Genomic DNA, 25566 nt, shown 5'->3' with positions numbered 1-25566 from the left:
ATCTAGTGGCGGCACATATATTGCAGCCCTTTACATCTTTCTTTGAGTTTATATTAGCTAAAAGGATTGATGGAAAATCCTCTTACTTTTGGGTTTTGTTTTGTTTCTGAAACAAAAATCTCACTGTGTAACCCTATCTGGCCTTTTTGTTTGTTCGTTTGTTTGTTTCATAAAAATAAATAGAATTAAATAATGAGTAAAATGCCTGATCTTACCATTCCCCCTTAAGCCTCATTTGCCCTTTAGTAAATGGAGATTAATTTTATCAGAATTTTAAAAATAAAATGAAGCTGGGCGTGGTGGCTCACGCCTTTAATCCCAGCACTTGGGAAGCAGAGGCAGGTGGATTTCTGAGTTCAAGGCCAGCCTGGTCCACAAAGTGAGTTCCAGGACAGCCAGGGCTATACAGAGAAACCCTGTCTCGAAAAACAAAACAAAACAAAATAAAATAAAATTTAATGTTTCCGGTTTTTTGTTTTGACAGGATCTATGTAGTCCTGGAGCTCACTATGTAGATCAAGCTAACCATGAACTCATAGAGATCTGCCTCTCTGCCTCTGCCTCCTGAGTGCTGGTATCAAAAGCATGCGCTACCACACCTGGCTTTAGTTAAAATTTAAAAGGAAAAAAAAAAACTTTGTTTGGTTTGCCACCATAGCGTGGTATTGCAGAGTCCCTTTGCTAGCCACAATGCAGTACCTGTCACTCATAGTCTCCCTCAGGAGGCACATGTCCTGCCCACTTGCTGCTCACCTGCTTAGCTAATAGTCTGAAGCCTGAAAGGGGTTTAGACTGATAGTGTCCATAAGATATGGCAGTGCTCAGTGACAGTCATTTGTACATTAAAGTAATTTTTCCAGAAAATGAAAAATCATCAAGTTATAAATCTATACACATGTTCCTAATTTTGAAAAATGAGGTGTGTGAATGATAGGTAGCAAATATTAACTCTGACTTCAGGAGAGTTGAGACTACAGGTTTCTTTCATTTTATTTATGCTTATTTTTATTTTCTTAAATCACAGCACAAAACAAAAAGGGGGAAAAGAGTGAGTTAATTTTCAGAGCCTGAAAAATAGACATCACGTGAACTTCTGCAGCAGAAAAGAAGAGTGATCCTGAAGAGATGCTTTGACAGATGAAGGTGGAGAGGAGATCCCGTCTCAGCCACGTCTCCTGAGGAGAAGTGTCAGCATCAGGGCAGCAGTGAGGATGGAGAGGGCGCAGACTGTGGGGACCACAATCTCTGAAGCCACGTGCATGTGCCTAAGCAAGGGCTCTGAAAGGGACAGATACATCCACCAGAAGTGAGCTGTGTTTTGAAACAAAAGCTAAAGGAGATGGGCCACTGCGTTTCTAATTTTTCTTATTTGTTGTAAAAGTGAACCAGTAAATCAAACATTATTTTGAAATGGAGTTTTGGAGCCATGGGACAAAGGCATCATGTTCACTTGGTATGCACACAGCTTTTGGGAATCCTTACCATCACACAAAACTTACATCAGTGCTGGAAATGTAACAGAAAATCTGGGGATGCCTGACTTTGGTTATTTCCCTGGTATTTTATTAAGCTTGAGTATGGTTAATATTTATGCTGGCGTTGCATTAATCTCAAAAGATTAGCACCTATATTCCATGGATTCTCTCGGCTTTAGTCCAAATATTTTTAACTGGGCATGGCAGTACACACCTTTAATCCCAGCACTGAGGAGGCAGAGGCGGCCTGGTCTACAGAGCAAGTTCCAGAAAAACCACAGCTACACAGAGAAACCCTGTCTCAAAAGGAAAGACAAAAAGAATCCCTGGGAAACATTTTCAGCTTTTTCAGTTTGTTATTCTCAATATACTTATATCCTCATATATTACAATTTCTAATGGTAATTCTAATACTTATTTCTTTGTAAACACAAAAATTCACTAAAATGTTAAATTATTTGATAATTGTTGCCTGGTTTAATCTTTGAGAGCAAAGTGTTATATCCACCAATCCAATGGAAGACCTTCATGGGACTGATTTGTCTGCTGAGCCCTCTGGTAACAGGTAAACAGGCATGGATATGTTCTCATGCAGCTCACAGGCTGGTCAGCAAATGCTCATTACAACCATGTTGCAGTTACTTACATTTGGTGAGTTATGGTTTATAATCTGTAGACTATGGCCTACTTATTTATGCATGTGGGGACACTGGTGCATGGACATACAAAGTACAAAAGGTAGCTCAGGTGAGGGGGTTTCTGCACCACCTGCTTTGACCCCACATTAAAGAACAATATTAAAACAAGAAGTAGCTGGGTGGTGGTGGCACACACCTTTAATCCCAGCACTTGGGAGGCAGAGGCAGACAGATTTCTGAGTTCAAGGCCAGCCTGGTCTACAGCGTGAGTTCCAGGACAGCTATGGCTATACAGACAAATCCTGTCTTGAAAAAAACAACAAAAACCAAGAAGTATATTTTTTTTGCTTGCCCTTATGCAGAAAAATGGGTTTCAGAAACATTGGTAGTATTCTGTTTTTTGGATCCTTTTAGAACCCACTGCATAAGAAATTATGCCCTTTTTTTTTTTTTTTTTTTTTTTTGTGGTTTTTCGAGACAGGGTTTCTCTGTGTAGCTCTGGCTGTTCTGGAACTCACTCTGTAGACCAGGCTGGCCTTGAACTCAGAAATCCGCCTGCCTCTGCCTCCTGAGTGCTGGGATTAAAGGCGTGTGCCATCACTGCCTGGCAAAATTACGCCTTTAGTAAGTTCCAGGACAGTAAAGGCTACACATAAAAACCCAGCTGGAAAATTAAATGACAGGGGCCTAGAGAGATGGCTCAGTGGTTAAGAGTGCTGGCTTCTTTTTCAAAGACCCAGGGTCAAACCCCAATATTCACATGGGAGCTCACAACGGTCTGAAACTCTAGTTCCAGAGGTTCTGACACACAGATATACATGCAGCCAAAATACCAATGGACATAAAATAAAAATAAGGAAAAAAATGATGCCTTTTGAGAGGGTGGGGACAGTATTTTGTTCATTGCTGTTTCTCTAAGGCTTAAAATAACATTAAAATATTAGGGAGTGCTGAGGAGTTATTTATTGAAGATCTCTTACAAGTCTATAATCCTAGCTTTGGGAGGCAGGAACAAGAGGAACACAAGTTCAAGGCCTATCTGAGCTGTTGGGTTTAAAGCCATCCTAGGCAAGTTAGTGAGAACTTGTCTCAAAAAGTAGGGTGGTGGCTGCAGGGATGGCTCAGTAGTCAAGAGCACTGGCTACTCTGCCTGAGGACCCAGCTTTGATTCCCAGCACCCACAGGACAGTTCATCACTGTAACTCAAATTCCAGGGGATCAGACACCATCTTCTGTCTTCTCGAGTACCAGACATGAACATGATACACATACATATATACATACAGGCAAAACACCTACTCGTATAAAAAAAACAAATTCAGTAGGGCTGATAAGATGGCTTAGTGGGTAAAGACACTTGGCACCTAATCCTGACCATCTGAGTTCAATCTCTAGGACCCTTGTAAAGATGAAAAGAGAGAACCAATACCACAAATTGTCCTCTGAATGCCTCACGTGCTCATGCACGCGCGCACATAAGCTGTCCTATCCCCCTCATTTCCCTAGTGTTTACATGCTTTTGCTTACATAATGTTTGTTTGAGGTAGAGTCTTTAGTTCATGTTAGTCTGGGCTCAATATGGATGGACAGACGGACAGACAGACAGATAAATTAAAATGCTGTATAGACTGGGAGTTTAGCTTGCTTGATATGTACAAAAATCTGGCTTCTTAGCTGGGCAGTGGTGGCGCACGCCTTTAATTCCCAGCACTTGGGAGGTAGAGGCAGGCGGATTTCCGAGTTCGAGGCCAGCCTGGTCTACAGCGTGAGTTCCAGGACAGCTAGGGCTATACAGACAAATCCTGTCTCCAAAAAAACAAAACAAAAAAACGAAAAAAAAAAACTGGCTTTTATAAGCCCTACTACCCCCAAAAAATACAATTTAAAAAATGCTTATAAGACAGAAACTAACATTAAGGGAAAAGATTAAAATTAAAAGATTAAATTTTTAATCATAAATGGTTGGGAATATTGATTTTAGGTAGATCATTTTGAAACTTTTGGTAATGCCATCATATGTAATATTACATAGTTATCAAAGATAAGAATCCTCACCTGTGGCAAGCATCTGGTTGTTGATGGAGCAAGTTTCCAAGGCTTTGAGACGCCAACTTTCCACCTAGTAAAAACCCACTTGATAAGTAAGTTCACCTTACTATTTTCCTATATTTAAAATTGTTTTTAGAATAAACGAGGCATTTTTTTTTTTTTTTTACAAAATTTCGATGCATTTGTATCATCAGGCTTGACCAAAGCCTTTACCAGCTCATCAAGACAAACACGTTTTTAAGTCTACCCACAGTTGGGATGTTTTTAATTTTTGGAGACTATAATGTTGTAACCCTGACTGGCCACAAACTGGCTATGTAGCTGAAGCAGGCCTGCTTTCTAGTACTGACAGTGAACACCTGAGGGGTGTGGTCACTGTCCTCACTCCTAGGCCCACGTAGCTCACTCTGAACCAATTCTAGCAAGCCAGTCAGATTTGTTTGTAATTTTTTTTATTAAAATCTTCTAAATCAGCCGGGCGTGGTGGCGCATGCCTTTAATCCCAGCACTTGGGAGGCAGAGGCAGGTCGATTTCTGAGTTCAAGGCCAGCCTTGTCTACAGAGTGAGTTCCAGGACAGCCAGGACTATACAGAGAAACCCTGTCTGGAAAAAAAAAAATCTTCTAAATCATCATTTATGGTTCATGCTTATAGATGCAAATATATACCAAGTAGAACTGATGGGAAATGTGATTTTGTTTTGTTTTTGTGAGGCACCTATGTGTGTGTCCTTGGAGGGCCAGGAGAGGGTGTTGGATCCCCTGGAGCTAGAGTTGGAAGCTTGTTGTGCTGAGAACTAAACAAGAGGACAACACCCCATTTGGTAGTTTTTTAAAGCTTAAGGTTTAGCCAGGCAGTGATGGTGCATGCCTTTGACCCCAGCACTCCAGAGGCAGAGGCAGGTGAATATCAGAGTTCGAGCCAAACTGGTCTACAGAGCGAGTTACAAGACATCCAGAACTGCATAGAGAAACCTTGTCTGTAGGTGTGGTGAGGGGGAGCTTAAAGTTTGTTTCTTACCTTGGAGGCACCATGTGTGTGTGTAGATATCATAGATATTATATTTTATTGATACTATATCATATCAACAGTGATAGATCATATATGTGTGTGTGTTATGGTGGGAAAAGATATAGTTCTACATTTGATTTACAGAACATTTTACATATTGAAGAGGATAGTGTCTGTATCAGTGTAACATTTTTAATTCATCAGAATTGCCAACTGATTCATATTTTCTAGTCTTATTGCTTGAATATGTTCTAGATGTGACTAAATTCCCACAGGGGTGGTAGGGGAAGGCAACATGTGGAACTGGCACTCGACGTAGAAGGCATGTCTGTCAGATGTAAAGCCCTGGACAGTCCCCAGCTGCAACAGCACAGAAAGCCATTGTCATCTTTACTAAGTTAGTCCATTGGAACCTAGCTCAGACAGGACCCTTGTCACCCTGATGCCCTGTCTGGAGGGGACTGGATTCTGAGGAGTGTTTACTCCACCCTAAGCAGGGGGGGAGGGGATGGTGCCATATTCCCCACCCCTCCTTTGAAAGAAAGAAGTGTGGTTCATCTTAATCTTCAGTTGAAGAGCAGAGCAGATGTCATGGGTAAGTTGGCCACCCTACCTCTTGTGGGTTTGGGAACCCACTGGCTGTGATGATCTCCTTGTAATACTGCACAGAAGCCTTGGGATAGCGAGGCTTGTTTCTCACATTGAATTCAACATAGTAGAATCCATATTTATCTGCATAGCCTTTCTCCCATTCAAACTTATCCAACAGAGACCAGGAAGTATACCCTTTTATATCCACGCCATCTTTTATAGCTGTGAAGACAAATGGCTCCATTCTTAACACGTTTCATTGTTGAGAAGTATGAATAGTATAACATTGTTTCTATGAGATTTAGAAGCAGGTTTTAGTTGATGGTAGATGATAGATTGAATCTTGTCTACATAGAAAAACATGTGAAGCAAATTGTAGTTTTACCTCACCTTTTAACATTTCATTGATGTATCCTTTGAGGTACTGGATTCTCCACTCATCGCAGAACTGAGTGCAATGTAACTTTTGGGGCGCTCCACTTTCTGTCACATATATGGGAGGGTCACCGTACTGAGTCTGAAAGTGACAAGAGAACCTGACTTATAGGTGGACAAGTCCCCTGCCATATTCTAATGCAGTGCTTGTTAGCTCTTAATAGGTGTCACACTTAGTAGGTGTCAGGTAACATGTTGAGAGATGGATGTAGGCCAGTGAGCTGATATGTAAGACTAGTTCTCATTAAAGGGGCCTTGTTTGGGGAAAAAGCCCTCCAGGTCTTCCTCTTTGCCCTGAATTCTCTTTCAAATTAGATGGGCCTTAAAATGGCTAAATATTCCTGAAAGAGGAGCAGTCATTTTCTTTACTGGTATACCCGGTGCTTAGGTGTGCCAGTAAAGAACTTCTCACCATGTGCTGGTAAGCAACCCCAGCTAACCTCAGTGGGCCACACACGCAGACACACAAAGACGTGAAAGTAGGAAGCACGAAGGGGGTTAGGCAGCAGTGGGAGGGGGAGGACTGATAATGGGAAGTAGATGTGATCAAAATACATCACATATATGTGTGAAGTCCGAGCGTAGACTTAACTCTAGACCAAGGGGCTGTGGAGATGACTCTGGTTGCAATGCAAGCACTTGCTGCTTGCCGGGTCCCAGCACAAACATGGCAGCTCACAACCATCTGTAACCCCCATGGGTACCAGCCACCCTTGTGGTTCATGTACATATAGTCAGGCAAATGCTCGTATTTATAAAATAAATATAAACTAAAAGGTTAAGTGTCAGATTTTCAGCTGTCATTGGAAGTAGTTTCCAAGGGCCTATGTTTAGCAGCGAGGTAGTCTCATGCAGTTGAAACTGGCCTTGAGTTCAGTATGCATTCTGTAGAGGCAAGTACTGAATTCCTGATCTTCCTGCAGCCGACCTCCCAAGGGCTGGGCTTGCAGTCTTGTCTCTCTACCTAGAGCTTTATCAGTTTTCATATGTAGGCACCTGAGTGTCTGGGAGAGACTAAACTCAGGTCCGAAGGTCTTACTTGATTTGATGCGATTAGTACCTGGGCAAAGTTGAGAAGCCTCCTGAATCCCCACGGCACAGAATAGAGCCATGGGGATCCCATTTCTGGCCAGTTGGGGTCCACAAGCTCCACTAAGTCACGGTCATTCTGGTAGCTGGGCCCCTGGTGGGAGGGATATTTCCTTTGAGTGATGTATCGAGTGGTAAAATGGCCCAGGCCCAGGAAGTCAGATGTGCCTTTAAGGTAGCTCTTCTCCTGCAGGGAGAACGTGGGCAACCTCGACATCTCCAGGCCTTGCTCGGCACTCTTTGTTCCTGACAGGAGAGAACATGAAAATTGAAGCAAGTCTTACTTCTTACAGTCATTTCACTGTGTGCCACAGTGCTGCTAAAATGCTGGTGTATAAGCTGGTGCAATGGTCCAGCAGTTAAGAGCACTTGCAGGGGACCCAAGTTCAGTTCTCAGCACCCATGTGGCAGCTCAAAGCTAGCCATAATTCTAGTTCTAGGTGTTCAATACCATCTTCTGATATCCAAAGGCATGAGGAACACATAGTGCACATACATACATGTGGGCAAACACTCATACACATAAAATTTAAAAAATCTTTGTTTTTAAAGCTGAGCTTTAAGCCGGGCAGTGGTGGTACACACCTTTAATCCCAGCACTTTGGGAGGCAAAGGCAGGTAGAGCTCTGTAAGTTGAAAGCCACCCTGGTCTACAAATTTGAGTTTCAGGGCTAGACATGTATAGGTTTGTATGTGCATTCACATGAGTGCAATGCCTGCAGAGGTCAGAAGTGGGTGTTGGATCCCCTGGAGCTGGAGTTAACAGGTGCTCATGAGCTGCCCTATGTGAATGCTGGGAACTGAACCCTGTTCCTCTGGAAGAGCATCAAGTGTTCTTAACTGCTGAGCCATCTCTCCAGCCTCTATTAAAATTTTTTTTCTAAATGTAGCTTGCTTACTGTTTGTGTCTAGGAGTGTAGCTTAGTAGTAGAGAACTTAACTTGACAGGCACTTACAGGGCCCTGGATTTGACCCCTCGCAGCCAAAATATGATGCATTTTCACTCATTACTCAATGAGTGGTATATGGCTTAGCTACCTGGGGGAAAGCAGGGTTATACTGTTGCTCACATTGAAAAACTGGCCTGTGGACTCCTTCTAGAAGGAAACTGAAGGCCATCGACGGTAGGGAGGGTCACGGGCGTGTTCATACACTGCTGACAGTGTAAGCCATGACAAGTTCTGCTCTGGAAATTTTGCCCTCTACCTGGACTGCAAAGGAACACTTAATAAGGGCTGGTGAGATGGCTCAGTGGGTAAGAGCATCCGACTGCTCTTCGGAAGGTCCGGAGTTCAAATCCCAGCAACCACATGGTGGCTCACAACCATCCGTAAAGAGATCTGACTCCCTCTTCTGGAGTGTCTGAAGACAGCTACAGTGTACTTACATATAATAAATAAATAAATCTTAAAAAAAAAAGGAACACTTATTAACTGACAGGCTCCAAACCTCTTTATCTAGTACTTTGCCCGCATGTAGAAAAGGATCTACCTTCAGGTGTCTTCACATTGGGGAGCAAAAGGTTAGAAACAACTTACATTGTATTGCCAAGGGGATGGCTAAAGAAATGGTGAAAACTCTGAGGAAGAGGCATGCACGAGGCCCTGGTTCTGCCCCACAGGGAGCTAGAGAGATGGCTCAGCAGCTCAGAGTAATGATTGCCAGAGGTCCCAGGTCCAGTACCCAGCAACCACATGGTGGTGGCTCGCAGACATCTATAACTCCAGTTCCAGAAGATCCAGTGTGCTTTTCTGGCCTCCATGGATATTGTATGCATGTGGTACACAAAGATACATTCAAACAAAATATCCATACACACAAAGTAAATCTAACACTGTGACCTCTGCTAAAATAATAATTATAATTGAATGACCATCGGTACCATGGTGTATAGCTATTAGAACAAACAAAGCAATACTTTCTATGCCAGGATGGAAAGGGCCTAGACATATGTTTACAGAATAAAAGATGTAGGCCACTGACGATAACATCAGCTACATACTCTGGCAAACAAGCAGTGATCTAATAGGACAACAAGATCATTTACAGGGGAGGGAGTGGGCTGGAGAGATGGCTCAGCAGTTTAAGAGCACTGTCTGCTCTTCCAGAGGTCCTGAGTTCAATTCTTGACAACCACATGGTGGCTCTCAACCATCTGTAATGGAATCTGATGCCCTCTTCTGACATTCAGGCATACATGCGGATAGAGCACTAATATACATTTTTAAAAAATCATTTGCAGGGAGACTATTGGCTGGAATTAAAGGAATAAAAGGTTTGAATTATTAATATTCTTAAAACATCAGCATGTTATTGCTGTCAGTCAAGTTCAGTAACTAGAAAAACCATTGGGCATTGTTCCCTTTACTTCCAGATAGGTTAAAATGCTAAAATATGGCTAAATCCAGTCACACTGAAGGTTTGAAATTTTTTTTAAGTTAGCATACAAAGTAATAGTGATAGTTTTTCTGTACACGGGTGTTATGCTCTGGCCTTATTTGTCCTCTCTCCTGTTGGTTCCCCACTCCATAAGTATTCTTGTACTCTCTCTCTCTCGCTCTCCCTTCCTGCTCATTTAAGAGCTCTCTCCCTTGCTGGGCACGATGTGCAAGTCTTTACGTCTTTTTTTTTTTTTTTTTTTTTTTTTTTTTTGGTTTTTCAAGACAGGGTTTCTCTGTATAGCCCTGGCTGTCCTGGAACTCACTTTGTAGACCAGGCTGGCCTCGAACTCAGAAATCTGCCTGCCTCTGCCTCCCGAGTACTGGGATTAAAGGCGTGAGCCACCACGCCCGGCTTAATGAGTAAGTCTTTAATGCCAGTGCTCAGGAGGCAAAGAAAGGTGGATCTTTGTGACTTGAGGCCAGCCTGGTCTACAAAGGGAGTTCCAGGACAGGCAAGGCTATTACAGAGAAACCCTGTCTCAGAAAAACCAAAAAAAAAAAAAAAAAAAAAAGGAAAAAGAAAAAAGAAAAAAGAAGGGAAGAAAGAAAGAAAGAAAGAAAGAAAGAAAGAAAGAAAGAAAGAAAGAAAGAAAGAGAGAGAGAGAAACCAAAGAAAACGGGGAGAGAGAGGAAAAGGTGTCTTCCTCCATTTTTTTTTTTTTTTTTTTTTGGTTTTTTGAGACAGGGTTTCTCTGTATAGCCCTGGCTGTCCTGGAGCTCACTATGTAGACCAGGCTGGCCTTGTACTCAGAAATCCACCTGCCTCTGCCTCCCGAGTGCTGGGATTAAAGGCGTGAGCCACCACGCCCGGCTGTCTTCCTCCATTCTTGAAGCATCCTCCTAAAAGCACATAAACATATACCACTTAAATTTAAATTATTCCTTTGAGAGAAAACATGCACGTTTATCTTTCTAATTCTGACTTATATGAACTACAAGAGTAATGACAACCGGAAGGAATCTGTTCTCTCCTCCCACCATGTAAGTCCCGGGAAATGGAATTCATTTTAGGTCATCAAGTTTGGGTAGCAAGTGCCTTTTACTCACTGAGCCATCTCTCCGGCCTTATTTTTAGTTGTTTTTAAATTTTGTATTGTTTTTGAGGAAAGCACATGGATTTGCATAGTGGCTGTACCAGTTTTTACTGCCGTTGGCAGTGAATGAAGGCTCTCCTCTGTTTTCTTGATAGCCATTCTGACTTTAAATGAGATGGAATCTCAAAGCTGTTGTAGTTTACATTTTTCTGGTGACTAAGGATGCTGAAGTAAGAAGACAGCCTCCCACCCTCACCCCACCTCACTCCCATCCCCATCCTACCCCTACCCCCACCCCACCCTATCACTCTAGTTTCAGAGTCAGGAGAACTCCCGGAATTAAACCTGGAGCTTCTGTCCCAAAGGCCCTTTAGGGACTGTGAAGTCGCTGTTAATAGGGGCAGGAGGCTCTGGCCATGCAGTTGCCTGCAGAGCAATTGTGGGTAATAAGAAGGGGCTCCAGAAATTTCATCATAAAGCAATGATAAACATCTGTCTAACCTGACAGAAACATCTGTGTACATCACACAGCCCAATAAATATGTGCTGTTTTTAAAAGTTCAGGGCTGGGGAAATAGCTCTACTGGTAAAAGCTTGCCTTGTAAGCGTGAGGACCTGACTCCCCAGCCCCTTGTTTTGTTTTGTTTTTTTTAAAGATTTATTTATTATTATACATAAGTACATTCTAGCTGTCTTCAGACACACCAGAAGAAGGTGTCAGATCTCATTACAGGTGGTTATGAGCCACCATGTGGTTGCTGGGATTTGAACTCAGGACCTCTGGAAGAACAGTCAGTGCTCTTAACCACTGAGCCATCTCACCAGCCCCAGCCCCTTGTTTATAAAACAAAAAGATCAGAGTGTGGGCTGTTGGGATGGCTCAGCAGATAAAGATGTTTGATGTGCAAACCTGTCAACCTGAGTTCACCTCCTGGATCCCAACTCTAGGACTTCCACACTTGTGCCTTGGCATGTACACACACACACACACACACACACACACACACAACACTAACTGAGCATGGTGGCACATACTTGAATCCCAGCACTAAAAAGGCAAAGTCAGGTGGATTCCTGTAGCTCACTGGCCAGTTAGCTCTGCCTACTGGGCAAGCTCCACCCCAGGAGAGAGACTCTGCCTCAAAACACAAGGTGGTTGATGACAGAGGACCAGCTAAGGAGATTGTCCTCTGATTTTCACATGCATGTGCATACATACTGCATACATGTGTATGCACACTTGAACACATATACCTGCACATACATGAACATGCATGCCAAAAGAAGTTAAAATAAAAAACAAAAACATGACTCAGCTCACCAATGTGGTCTTTCATGACTTGGGGGTAGTCACCAGCGTAAATAGGGTTGGCAAACCAACCGAGACAGAACTGTAGGTATCGCTCAGCAGCCTCAATATCGTCGGGGTTGTCGATGTCCACAGGTTCCCCCCAGTCACAGTTCAGTGAGATCCCTACTAGGCCTTAAAGGAAGAAAGTCAGGGTAGGGAGAGGCAGGATATGGCTCCTCTGGGTAAGGGTCTGAGCCTGAGGGTCCCAGCTCACCGTGCTGTTTGCTGCGCCACGTGTTATTATAAGAATGCCAAGCCTGGGCGTGGGCCTGAAAGAAGGAATCCATGAATGGACCCAGCTCATCCATCGCCCTGCCTCCGTTTCCTTCTTCCCTTCGTTTGTTTATTTATGTGTGCAGTAGGGGCGGGTGGTGGCAGAGGACAACTTGCGGAATAGATTCTCCCCTTCCACCATTACCACAAATTGAGCTCAAGTCAGTCTCAAAAGCAAGCATCTACCCACTTGCTGAGCCGTCTTGGTCTCCAGGGAGTGGCCTTTCTTGCCTTTCAAACTCTAGCGCTCCAACTTCAAACTTCCCATGTTCTTGAATCCAGACTCAAATACCACAGACCCGACCCCCTCCCTCTGACTTCCAGAAGCACGGCTTCTCCTTTACTGTGGAGGAAGCATCTCTCAATGCGGCAGAGGCCAGTTTGTGGGTTACCGCTATTGCTTCCCCCTCCCACACTAGGGACTAACGCCTGGGGGTGTGCACATGCCAAATAAGTGCTCTTCCAACTGAACGATCCCCTAGCCCACCGTCTGCTGTCTCTAAATTGTTCCTGCAGGTCCCGGGAAAGGTGGCAGTGCTTCCGAGGACATGGAAGTGTGAGCTCATGAGGCGCCTCCGGAGGACCTGTCGAAGCAGGATCTGAGAGGGGGCGGGGGGGGGGGGAGGGCAGCAACCTGTGCGGTTTGTTTTGTTTTGAGGCATGGAATCTTGACTGTCCTCACGCTTGCCCTGTACTGAATGCTGGCTTTGGAGTCTTAGTCCTCCTGGCTCCACCTTCCCCAATGCTGGATTACTGGGGTGTTACCCCCCACCCACCCACCCACCCCAACTGCAACCTGTGTTTAAAAAAAACAAAAAACGCATGTTTTATCTGACATTCGCTAAAGTTCCAGACTCATTCTTGTGAAAATCCAAATATTTCAGGCTGCAAGGGTTGCTTGTCACTCCCAGAAAGCCTTTGTCTCTGAGTGTTTTTTCTGCTTTGAGCGAGTGTGTATGTGTGTGTGTGTGTGTATGTATGTATATATGTGTGTGAAGGCCAGCGGTCAGTCTTGAGTGTTGTTCCTCATGAGCCGTCCACCTTGGTCTCCCATTAGGCTGTATTCCAGCCAGCAGGCTCCAAGAATCCTCCTTGTGCCAGCCGCCACAGTGCTAGAGTTACAAGCATGCTTCACCACACCCAGGGTCCTGGCTAGCTTTCTGTCAACTTGACACCAGCTGCTGTCATCAGAGAGGAGGGAACCTCAGCTGAGAAAAGGTTTCCCTGAGAGCCAGTTTAGGCAAGCCTGCAGGGCATTTTAATTAGTGATTGGTGAGGGAGGGCCTGGCCCACTGTGAGTGGGGCCACCTGTAAGGTGGTAGTCCTAGGTTCTGTAGGAAAGCAGACTGAGCAAGCCATGGGAAGCAAGCCAGTAAGTAGCACCTCTTCATGGCCTCTGCATCAGCTCCTGCCACCAGGTTCCTGCCCTGCTTAAGTTGCTTTTGGTCCTGGTGTTTTATCACAGCAATAGTATGGTGCTTTGAATAAGAATGCCCACCTCGTGCCAGAGGCAGGTGGATTTCTGAGTTCAAGGCCAGCCTAGTCTACAAAGTGAGTTCCAGGACAGCCAGGGCTATACAGAGAAACCCTGTCTCGAAAAACAAACAAAAAAAGAATGCCTACCTCCCCTTGGCTCACATTGGAATGCTTAGTCACCAGGGAGTGGAGCAGGATTATAATGGAGTGGCCTTGGTGAAGGAGGTGTGTCACTATCAGTGGGCTTTGAGATTTCAAAAGTCCATGCCAGGCCCAGTCTCTCCCCTCTTCTCTCCCCTCCTCTCCCTTCTCCTCTCTGTCTCTGTGTCTCTTTGTGTGTGTGTGTGTGTGTGTGTGTGTGTGTGTGCGTGCATATGCATCTCTCTCTCCCTTTCCCCATTCCTCCCTTCTCTCCCTTCTCCTCTTCCCCGGCCTTCCTTTTTCTGCTCTTTCCCCTTTCTTCTCCCCCCTTCTCCTTTATCTCTGCCTCTCTCTTTATCTGTGGATCTGGATGTAGCTCTCAACTACTTCTCCAGCACCATGCGGGCTGCTACATTCCCTGCCATGACTAAACCTCTAAAACTTTAGGCAAGCCCCGAGTTCAATGCTTTCCTTTATAAGAGTTGCTGTGGTCAAGGTGTCTCTTCACAGCACTGGGACAGTGACTAAGACAAACGGTAACCAACCCTAACTAAGACCCCCAGCCTCCTCACCTAGGATCTAGGGATTGAACTCGGGTCCTCATACTTGCACAGCAAACACGTTATAGACTGGGCTATTTCATACAGTCCCATGCTTATCATTTTAACTAACTAGTAAGTAACTAGAAAAACAGGAGGAAACCTGGAATTGACCAGTGATATGGAACACTGCACAAACTGTTAGTAAAAGTACCGGCTCCAGAGCCCCAAGACCAAGTTCTCAGCACAAAGGAGATTTGTTTGCCTCAGAGGAACAAAGGTCAGGGAGTAAGAGACAAATACAGGAGAGAGAGGATGAGAGAGAAGGGGAAGGGAACAAGGGAAAGAGGGCAGGGGTAGGACAAAGGAGTGCATCTGGATAGAGAGGACAAAGATGTGGCACATAGGTTAATGGCAGTTTATAAAGGTACAAGGGGAAACCCCTTGTTAGAATGAGGTGTTTAATTTTAATTGGTCATGTTAATTAGGTGAGCCAAAGGGGGCTTTTGACTGCTGGACTTTAATACTTAGATCTCTGGACCTTAGTAGTCAGCCTCAGGAGGAGGAAATGGCCAAATAAGGGAATAGACCTTGGAGGCTAGTCTTAGGAATGTAATCTAATGGTTTTTTAGCAAGGCAGAGGGGATGGGGAAAGGACAAGGCCTGCCAGAGCCATGCTCACCAGGTTCAAGCTGGCCAGGGTCCCTTCAGAAACAGTATCAAAAGCCTAACCATTCATAATGCTTTTTTATGGATTGCTCTGCCCTTTAACTGTTCAGCTAAAGAACTCTTAAGTCAGAGGCCGGGCCAATGGCTCAGCAGTTAGAGCACTGGCTGCTCCCACAGAGGACCCTGGCTCAGTTCCCAGCACCCATCTGGTGGCTCACAACCGTCTATAACTCCAATCCCAGGGGATCCATCTCCCTCTTCTTGGCCTACAAGAATACTGCATGCATGTGCTGCACTTACATAGATGCAGGTAAAACACTCAGACACCATACATAAGAGTGTTTTTAAAAATTTCCTTTAAAAAAAAAAATCTCCAGGGGGCTGGAGAGATGGCTCCGCGGTTAAGAGCACTGACTGCTCTTCCAGAGGTCCTGAGTTCAATTCCCTACAACCACATGGTAGCTCACAACCATCTGTAATGGGATCCAATGCCTTCTTCTGGTATGTCTGAAGACAGCCACAGTGTACTCATATAAAAAAAATAAATAATTCAAAAAATTTTTTGAAAAAAAATCTCATTTTTTTGTTTGTTTGTTTGTTTTTGTTTTAGTTTTTGAGACCGGTTTCTCTGTGTAGCCTTGGCTGTCCTGGAACTCACTCTGTAGACCAGGCTGGCCTCAAACTCTTGAAATCTGCCTGCCTCTGCCTCCCAAGTGCTGGGATTAAAGGCGTGTGCCACCACTGCCCGGCCAGTCAGTTTTTTAAAAAAGTAAGAGAAATGTGAGTCTCTTCCCAGGCATGAGTGCAGGTCAGTGTGTCACCATAGTCTATCCTGCCAGCCAAGTGTCCACTGGGACAAGTTCCGCCAGACTTTGCATCCCCAACATCACTCCACCCGTGTCTTGTAGGCAAGCCACTGTCTCTTCTCCCCTTTGGCCTTCCGTATATGCTAAGCATCTTCTCTGAACTCCTTCTTCCCACCCACGCTCTGATAGCCAATTGGCAGCCCTGAAGATTTCCTCTGTAAGTCATCAAGCGGAGACCAACCCCCTTCCCCAGCCCAGGTACCTTAAACTGGAAAAGACCGGTTCTGCCTTGCTTCCTTGATGCTTCCAAACTGTTCCTCCCTCTTCCTTCCAAAACCGCAGGCCTTGACCAGTGACTGCCCTGATCCTTCCCGCTGCTCTTCACGTCCTCTGGTTTTTTCCTTCTATCCTTGCAGGGTTTGGCCTTATCTACTGCCCCGTACCCCCTTCCCTTCACCGGTGATTCCTCACTGAGTTTATAAAGTTTCCAAATGTCCCCTATCCTCTTGCTAAGATCATAAACAGTACCCACTGTAGAACCTCTGCCGAAGTGGGCTGGCACTGAGAGCATATCTGATGTGGTAGAGGATCAGTGTGACCCCTGAGACAATGACCCCTCCTGGAGCCTAAGAAGGATCCGGCCTTACCTTAATGATATGGTGTGCAGCCACATATAGGCCAGTGCCCTGGAGCCTCAGGCCTGGTGCGTGGAGACCGGTCTCATAACCTTTTTCTACCATTGTCTGCAGAGACAGCAATGGGGACCCCAGGATCGCGAGAGACAGCAGGGTACCTCCCTGTCTCCCCATATGAAGAAGAGGCTCTACTTACCCGAGGATCACTGAATGTGAGCCAATGCTTCACTCGGTCCCCAAAGACCTCAAAGCATAGGTCAGCATAGTCACTGAAGTATCGGGTCATACTCACATTCTGCCACCCGCCGTATGCTACCTGGAGCATCTGTCAACAGAGAGAGAGGCTGGTGCCCTGGGGAGACTATGGAGTAGGTTGGCAAAGTCTCTGGGTAAAGCATGGGTGACTATAATGTAAGAATGGAAGCAAAGAGCCGGCTGTGGTGGCTTTAATCCCAGCAGTCGGGAGGCAGAGGCAGAGGGATTTCTGAGTTCGAGGCCAACCTGGTCTACAGAGTGAGTTTCAGGACAGCCAGGGCTATACAGAGAAACCCTGTCTGGAAAAACCAAAAAAAAAAAAAAAAAAAAAAGAAAGAAAGAAAAAAAAAAAGAATGGAAGCAAAGATACAGGGGGGTGTGGGAGGAGCACAGAGGCTCTGCTGCAAGGGAGCATCCTTTAAGCCTAACTGGAGGGATCAGAGGAAGCTGGAAATGCCTGCTTAGGAAGAAGCTGACAGGCCTAGGGGCACGTGCCTCTCAGCCTAGCACTCAGGAGGTAGATGCAGGAGGATCAGAAATTCAGGGTAGCCTGGCAACCGTCGCGCACGCCTTTAATCTCGGCACTCGGGAGGCAGAGGCAGGTGGATCTCTGAGTTTGAGGCCAACCTGGTTTACAAAGTGAGTTCCAGCCACGATTTTTTGAGATCTTATCTAAAAAAAAAAAAAAAAAAAAAAAAAAAAAGTTCAGGGTCATCCTCACGTACTTAGCAAGATTGAGGTCTGGGTGAGTGGATCCCAGGTGAGATGTGATATTGGGGAACGTCTAGAATATTCATTGTGACAGCTGGAGGAGGCCTGTCGCTGGTAGGAGAGCGCTGGGGAGGATTCGGAGGGTCTTACTGAAGTCAAGGCACTGCCTGGAGCCTCTGCTATTAGTGTGAGGTAATAAAAACCTCTATGGCAGAAGCCCATAGTGGAAAAACTGCAAGCCTATTGTGTCCTCTGCCCCAGCTAACTGGTAGCTTTGCAACCCAGTTTCCAGTTGCAGTAGCTGGCAGCTGGAAGTCTCAGGCCACGCCTCCAGCCTCTAGCCCCGCCCCACAGCAAGTCCCTCCCACTCAGAAGCCTTCATGGTTCCCGGCTCCTCCTTTTATCCTTCTGTGCCCGGAGTAGTACCTCCCTTCTCCTTCCCCCTCCACAGACCTCTGGACCCAGCACCGACTGGTACAGGTCACAGACTGTTATACCAATGGCTTGGCTGTGACCTCTGTGGGGCCCAGGTGAAGGAAGGAAAACTGCCTGAATGTTGACAGCGATTTTCTGAAGCATTCTGGTATATGGCTGGGCATGGTGGCTATGGACGAGGGCAAGAGGTTCTGCCTCAAACAAAGGAAATGAAAAAAACTGGGGGAATACACTGTGTCACCAAACCTGAGTCCAAACGCGTTTACGCTTCTTTAGCTCAGGGGTAGAGGGCTTGCCTAGCAAGTACAGGGTCCTGGGTTCAGTACCCAACAGCATACATAGACACAGGACTATTTTTTTCCTTATGCCGAATGTTCTGGGAAACATTAGGATCCCACTCTTCATTTACTACAAGCAGCATAGCCTCCCAGATAATGCTTTGTAAGTGTCTATGTACCGAGAGTGGGGGCTGAATCAACTTCAGGTTTTGAGTTTTTTTGTTTTGTTGTTGTTTTTTTTCGAGACAGGGTTTCTCTGTGTAGTCCTGGCTGTTCTGGAACTCACTTTGTAGACCAGGCTGGCCTTGAACTCAGAAATCCTCCTGTCTCTGCCTCCCAAGTGCTGGGATTAAAGGCGTGCGCCACCACCGCCCGGCAACTTCAGGTATTTTAATTACTCTCCAGATTATTTTTGAGACGGAAACTCAGGGATTTGATTCTGCTACGTTGGATGGCCATCTCACCAAATGCTAGGATTACAGGCACATCCTACCCGCCATGCCTGGCTTTTTATGTGAGTGCTGAAGACGGTCCAATGAGCCATCTCTCCAGCCCCATGGATGTTATGAACCCTCCACACGAACAGGATCCAGTAAAAAAAACCGACATAGCTAGTTCATGCCTTTCTCCCTTCTGCCTCTGCCTCGTGGGGACACAGCGCCCCCTAGAGGACGCAGTGTTCAAGACACCATTTTGGAAGCACAGGCCAGTCCCTAGAACTAAGACAAGCTAATAATGATTTTAACTTCACCAGGCTGTGGCATTCTGTCAGAGCAGCACAAATAAGTTAAGACAACCACTCACCACATCTTTCTGACCAGAGTCAGACTCTAGGCTCTGGCCGTTTTTTTGGACACTGTTAGTCCTCACACCAGGCTCCCTCCTGCTGAACCAAGGCCTCACCTGTGGTAGGTCCCAGTGGTGCAAGGTCACAACGGGGGTGATGTTGCTCTTCAGGAGAGCGTCAATGAAATCGCTGTAGAATTTGATTCCTCTCTTGTTCACCTGTTCAGCTGTAAGTGAAACAGAACTCAGGGCTTTCCTCTGGGGCACAACATTCTTGGGTCTCCTGGCCTTCTGCAGGCTGAAGCAACCATAGCCCAGTGTCCTGAGCCATAGAAGAATGCCATCGATATACCTGGAGCTCAGTTACCTGCTGAGCCCATGCTCCTGGGCTGGTCACCCTTGCCTGACACTGATCCCCACAGAGCCTGGGGAGGGACTGTTATCACTCACCTCTGACCCCCGTGGGCAGGAGCCGCGGCCAAGACAGGGAAAATCGGTAGTGGCTGACTTGTAGTTCCTTCAGCAGGGCAATGTCCTCCTGTATAGATAGGGTGGGGAAGCAGGGATAGGTCACCTGGGCTATGAGGGAGCAGGAGACAAGTCTTGGGGGCCTCAAGGATGTCCTCTAAAATGACGATACTATGAGTTCCGGCTCCACACTGGGCAATGTGATCACATACAGAAGTCCATGCAAGATTGTCTGTAAACTTGAAGGAGAACAGGGGATCTGAGAGTGAGCTGCCCCATGCCCTCCTGCAGGTTTTGGGGCCAAGTCACTGTTTGTTGTTGTTGTTGTTGTTGTTGTTGTTGTTGTTTTGGCACCTGGTTGCTGGCCCTTCTCATTTTTCCTCTTCCTACACCCTGGCACTCCCAGCCTCATCCACCACTGCCTCGCGCTCTCTTGGGCTGTGCTGGGTACAGTTTGTTTAGCAGAACATCAGGTTGATATTGTCAGTGAGATGCCCCCATATGCCACTCACCACCTCTCAGGCAGGATGGCACACACAACCCCCTTCACGCACCTGAACTTTATAGTAGCTGTCACAGGCTGTGTCTGCTGTGTCACCTCCTAGCACCTGTTCCTTTCTGCCATGTGTGAAGGCATCCCAGATGCTGGGCCCTTTCCCATCCTCGTCCCATGCACCTTCTGTCTGGTAGGCAGAACTGCCCACGCCCCAGGAGAAGCCTGTAGAGAGAGATCCCACACCAGGCCCTGGACCACCACTCCAACTTCACCTACATTGGGAACTCTATGGTGGCCAGGCTCAGGGTGCCCTGCCCCAGCTCCCTGGAATAGGAATGTAGGGGACAGGGAGAGGGAAGATACAGAATTAAAAACATTTTTGTGTGCAATTACAGCTCTAATTAGCATCCATTGTCTGTAGATATTAATAGCTTGCTTTAGATTTTTATTTTTTATCAATTTGTGGGGGGTGTTGGGTAGGACGGCTGGTGAATACAGGTGTCTGAAGAGGCCAGAAGAGGATCCCGTGGAGTTGGAAATCCAGGCAGTTATGAGTTACCAGATGGATGTGGGTGCTGGGAACTGAACCCCACGCCTGTATAGGAGCAGTAAGCATTTTTAAAAAAGATTTATTGTTATATGTAAGTACTCTGTAGCTGTCTTCAGACACACCAGAAGAGGGTATCAGATCTCCACCATGGTTGTGAGCCACCATGTGCTGGGATTTGAACTCAGGACCTTCAGAAGAGCTGTCAGTGCTCTTAAGTGCTAAGCCATCTCTCCAGTCCTAAAATAAACATTCTTAACTGATGAATTCTAATTCTAGTAACTTTTAAAAAGTTTCTGGGTTGGGGATATAGCTCAATACCAAAGTACTTGCCTAGCATGGCCAAGACTTTAAGTTGGATTCTCAGCATTGCACAGACACAGGGATGGACAGACAATCCTCCCACCCTGGACTTCCATCTTTCTACCAGGGAATTTCCTTCTAGAACATTCACGTGGATGTTTTCCCCATCCTATGAGACAGGAAGCCAGAGCATCCAATTCCAATTCCTTGGCAAGTCAGCCAAGGTAGGAAGACCAATAGAGACTGACAAATGGATAGACAGACAGACAGTCTAAGGACAGAATAGTGGAGGAATGGACATACCGGGTGGAAAGGTTCCATAGTAGAAGGATGCCTCTTCTGGGGGTCCTCTCCAGGCAGTCCCTACCCTGGGCACCAGCAGGATCCACCCAAGGATGATGACCCACACTGGCTTCATGACACCTCACCTTCCTCCATGCCTAAGAGCCCCTGTCAGCTCAGGGACACAGGCCAGGAGGGAAAGGAAAGGGGCCACAGAGCGGCTTGCTTGGGCACACAGCAGCTGTGTGTGGGACCCTGCATTAAACAATGTGCAGAAGCTGAGCCAATGGGCCCAACTTCAAACTGGTTCCCATTCTGATCATGGTGTGTTGGAATGATGCAGCCCACACCTCTCAAGTAGCTCCTATCTAGTGGGGAACCTACTTCTGCCTCAGAAAGTGCCAGTCTGCTGGGGGAACCCCAAAACCTAGAGCACCCCTCAGCCTCTTACCTCCCAACTGTGTAGCCTGTATGGGGTGCTCTCCCTATCTAGGGCCCTCTGTCCTTAGCTGTCAGAAAGAGATCTCTTCCCACTGGGAACCCCTTTCTGATTAAGCCCACCAGCTTACCCAAGATGGTGTTCAGCCCTCGACACCCCCAGGGCCACTGTTGTCAGTTACCAGTCTCTCTGAATGACTCCTGGGCCCCACACTCCCCACCAAAGCAGAACCTACAGGCATGGAATCCTCTAGTCAGGGGTGTGATCTGTGGCCTGACACCAACAAAGAGTCTCAGTAATTCCACAGGGAGGGCACAGGCCAGAATGCTGAGCTGACCAAAAGCAATGGAGTCAGCAGTAGCCTGGCACTGGGCCTGGGCATCCAGCTGGCTCCTTCCCAAGGAAGAAGGGCGGCATCGGGGGAGGTGACCTCGTCCTCCCAGCTCCCTCTGGGCCTCACATGTAACCTTCAGCACAGTCCTGGGCATCCTGAGGAGGGGGTGTGGACTTGGGACCACTTGGGACTTGGGGTGATAATGTTTCAGTGTACCTTTCTTGCTGCCACGGGGGGGGGGGGGGATCTCTCAAGAAGGTGATGTTGGGTTTTCCACATAAGCCTCCTCTCCTCAGATTTCTCATCTTTTCCTCAGCTTCTCATTCTGCCATTGCTATCTGTGAAACTGTGTGAGTCAATTCTCCCACCTGGTTCCATCCCAAAGCAGCTCTGTTAGCAAAGAGCCTCCATCAGAGGCGCCTCCCCTCCTGATAATCCACTCAGCCTGAAGCCTCCTTTGCCTCCCCGAATGCGTCTCTCTCAGCCTCAGGCCTTCCCCCATTGTGGTTGGGCTTTTTCTATCCATTCTCCAAGTGTTCCCTAGGCCACCTCCTCCACCTTCGGGAAGTCCCTAGAGCTGCCTATCCCCAGCCCTCCAGCCTGCAATTCCATGTTACCAGTGAACTTGTCCCTGCCTCCTCTCAGAGCCCTGCTCCCCTGGGGTACAGAGGTATGCCTGCCCCTCCACCCAAGATCCCTAGAGTCAGAGAAGTCAACACTCAACAGTGTGGGGCAAAACGGAATTTTACAATTGCCATAAAAATGGCTAACACTGGCAGGCAGTGGTGGTGCACACCTTTAATCCCAGCACTTGGGAGGCAGAGGCAGGCGGATTTCTGAGTTCGAGGCCAGCCTGGTCTACTGAGTGAGTTCCAGGACAGCCAGGGCTACACAGAGAAACCCTGTCTCGAAAAACTTAAAAAGTGGCTAACACTGTGGATTAGTTAATCTTGTCAACTTGATAGTTCTTAGAGTCAACATGGAGACTAATCTTTGGCTGTGTCTGTTAGGAATTACCTATATAGGGTCAGTGTCAGAAGACCCGAAGTGAATGTGGGCAACACCATCCCATCTCTGCTTCCTGACTGCAGATGCCCGAGGCCAGCCACTTCCTGCTCCTTCCCGCCCCCCTTAGGTGTTCTGTCTCACCAACACGTCACTGAGACACTGACTGGGTGGACAACCACAACCTTCACAGATTGCTTTATTTAGTTCTAGTGTCTGAGTGAGGGAGTTGCAACAGCTTTGCCTTCTTCTTCTTTTTTTTTTTCCAAAAACAAGTTTTTATTAGATATTTTCTTCATTTACGTTTCAAACGCTATCCCAAAAGTTCCCTATACCCTCCCCCTCAGCTCTGCTTTTATTAAATCGTTTTTTAATGGTTTATGTTTGTTTTGTTTTGTTTTATTTTGTTTTTTTGGTTTTTCGAGACAGGGTTTCTCTGTGTAGCCTTGGCTGTCCTGGAACTCAGTTTGTAGACCAAGCTGGCCTCGAACTCAGAGCTCCACCTGCCTCTGCCTCCCAAGTGCTGGGATTAAAGGTGTGTGCCACCACGCCCAGCAATGGTTTATGTTTTACATGCATTGGTGTTTTGCCTGCATGTATGTCTATGTGAGGATGTCAGATACCTTAGAAATTGAGTTATAGACAGTTGTTAGCTGCCATGTGGGTGTTGGGAATTGATCCCAGGTCCTCTGGAAAAGCAGCCAGTGCTCTTAACCACAGAGATATTCCTCTAGCCCAAAACAGCTGTTTTGAGGTAGTCCCTCCTAGACATGACCTCTAGCCTTCAGGTCCACTCCACCCCATTGACTGCAGTCCTTCAGGCCCTCCCTCTGGTTGGTGTCCAGAGACAACAGCAAGGTAGATACCTGCACACTAAGGGGTCCAGTTGGGGGCTGAGACTGAATCTTCAGGCTCCCAGGTGTGTTTGGGGACCTGGTGGGCTAGGACTTCTTCTCTTTCCTTGTATTATTCCTGCAATGCCAGCTCAGGTCATGTTCACAACTGAGAGGGCCGTTGGGCATCTCTCCTAGTGACCATAGCCCCCATGGGCTATTTCTGTGGTACCCCCTTTCCAACCAGTGGGCTCTAGGCATGCTGTGTTCTAGGTTGACAGTGGCAGGAAACATACCACTTTAAGAGCTGATGTCATCTCTGAAAAATGTCCCTACCCAGGAGCCTGGGCCTCGTGTTTATGTTGGAAAGGCTGGTCAGCCAGCATGATGGGGCTGCCTGGGGTCTGAGGAGAGGCCTGGCTTTCATCCCACTGACTCCAGGCCTGGTTCTGGCTGGAAGGGGAGAAGGCCTGATAGCTGGGCCTCTCCTTGCTGCTCCCTGCCACACAAACACACACACACACACACACACACACACACACACACTCCGGTGGCTGTCTGAGGTCTGCATAGGGGTTAAAGTTCCTGATGTCCATGCTGGGCTGACAACAACGTGTGTCAAAAGACTGAGAGGCACTCTTGCCCTTCCAACCCCAGCTTCTTCCTCATTCTCATCAGCAAGGGACTGGGAAGCTGGCATCCACTGACCGTCCTGTCAGGGTCCGACTCGGCCTGCACTCTGTGACTGTGATGCTAACCCTCATCAAGGTGAAAGCTCTGGCTCTCAATCCGATGACACCACAGGTCCCCACCGGTCCCCAAGCACACACCATGTGGGAACCCATGCTGACCCAGCAGGAGTGAAATTATTCTAAAGAGAGATACTCGTGCCCCTCCCAGACCTGTGAAGTCTAGTGACAGTCAGAAAAAGTTTGTCTCCCAGAAAGAGATGTCACACAGTTCTGAGAAATGATAAGACCATTTTGTTAAGAGAAACTGGACCTGAGACAGTGATGGATCATAGGTGGGAAGGGTCTCCTCTTGACCAGGATTGCCCTTAACTATGTAACTATGACCTTCTACTTAAATATTTATTTGGCAGGCTGGAGAGACGGCTCAGTGGTTAAGAGGTTAAGAGGTCCTGAGTTCAATTTCCCAGCAACCACATGGTGGCTCATAACCATCTGGAATGGGATCCAATGACCTCTTTTTGTGTGTCTGAAGACAACTACAATGTACTCATATACATAAAATAAATAATCCTTTTTAAAAAGATTTATTTGGCACACACGCATGTGTGTGTGCCTGTGTGCTTGTGTATTTGGGTATCTGCAGAGGCCAGAACTGGGTGTTGTCTGGAACTCCCCTAAGCTAGAGTTATAGGCAGTTGTGAGCCTCCCAATGTGGGTACTGGGTTTGGGACCTCCAGAAGAGAGTGAGAAGGTGGATCCATCTTTCTAGCCCCTTTGGCTCTCTATTTATATCTAAACCTCATGTCCAGATCCTGAAGATGAACTTGGGGTCTCACTGGAACTCTTTGCTCTTCCCAGTGAAAGCCTGGCACCTAATTCTCCTGGGGGAAACGGAAAAGTAGCAATAGTCGCCCCAAATAAGGAGGTCACAGGAGGGCTCCTGAGATGGCTTAGCAGGCAAACACCCTTGCCAGCAAGCCTGAGTTCAAGCACCAAGCCTCACACTGTGGTAGGAGAGAACCAACTCCTGAGAGTTGTTGTCTGATCTT

At 46.7% G+C, this 25566-nt stretch overlaps 2 protein-coding genes across 5 annotated transcripts in view; one reads left to right on the top strand and one right to left on the bottom strand.

The window, feature by feature from the left end:
* Positions 1–1940, top strand: part of Zwilch (zwilch kinetochore protein) — a 35961-nt gene extending 34021 nt beyond the window's left edge. For both annotated transcript variants that reach the window (XR_379449.3, NM_026507.4), the window contains exon 19: positions 1025–1940. The gene's annotated coding sequence lies outside the window, so the exon portion shown is untranslated. The remainder of the gene's footprint in view (positions 1–1024) is intronic.
* On the bottom strand, positions 966–21961 carry Lctl (lactase-like). 3 transcript variants are annotated; one of them, NM_145835.2, is made up of 14 exons: positions 21784–21937; positions 21236–21469; positions 20141–20304; positions 19569–19656; positions 19236–19345; positions 16850–16978; positions 16666–16761; positions 12329–12383; positions 12085–12246; positions 7260–7534; positions 6155–6281; positions 5787–5986; positions 4169–4232; positions 966–1278 (listed from the first exon to the last, which is right to left on the bottom strand). In NM_145835.2, the coding sequence occupies exons 2-14, from the start codon at positions 21348–21350 to the stop codon at positions 1163–1165; spliced, it is 1701 nt and encodes a 566-aa protein (NP_665834.1). In that variant the 5' UTR covers positions 21351–21469; positions 21784–21937; the 3' UTR covers positions 966–1162. The 3 variants fall into 3 exon arrangements, with proteins under 3 accessions (NP_665834.1, XP_006511164.1, XP_006511165.1); XM_006511101.4 differs by having other exon boundaries at positions 1144–1278; positions 12085–12237; positions 21784–21961; XM_006511102.2 differs by lacking the exon at positions 966–1278 and adding an exon at positions 1690–1771 and having other exon boundaries at positions 21784–21961.
* Positions 21962–25566: the final 3605 nt, after the last annotated feature.

The sequence above is a fragment of the Mus musculus genome, chromosome 9 (assembly GCF_000001635.26).
Source record: "Mus musculus strain C57BL/6J chromosome 9, GRCm38.p6 C57BL/6J".
NCBI classification, from domain to species: Eukaryota; Metazoa; Chordata; class Mammalia; order Rodentia; family Muridae; genus Mus; species Mus musculus.
The sequence above is the reverse complement of the archived record's forward strand: the minus strand, read 5'-3'. Positions and strand labels throughout refer to the sequence as shown.

Bases quoted from the DNA above. Each gene is read 5' to 3' on its own strand.
- Lctl (NM_145835.2), bottom strand. From the start codon at position 21,350: ATGAAGCCAGTGTGGGTCATCATCCTTGGGTGGATCCTGCTGGTGCCC. The intron at 19,346-19,568 runs GTGAGTGATAAC...TTTCACTTACAG, and splicing joins CCTGCCCACGGGGGTCAGAG to CTGAACAGGTGAACAAGAGA. The intron at 12,247-12,328 runs GTGAGCTGGGAC...TCTTCCTTTAAG, and splicing joins GTGGCGCAGCAAACAGCACG to GCCTAGTAGGGATCTCACTG.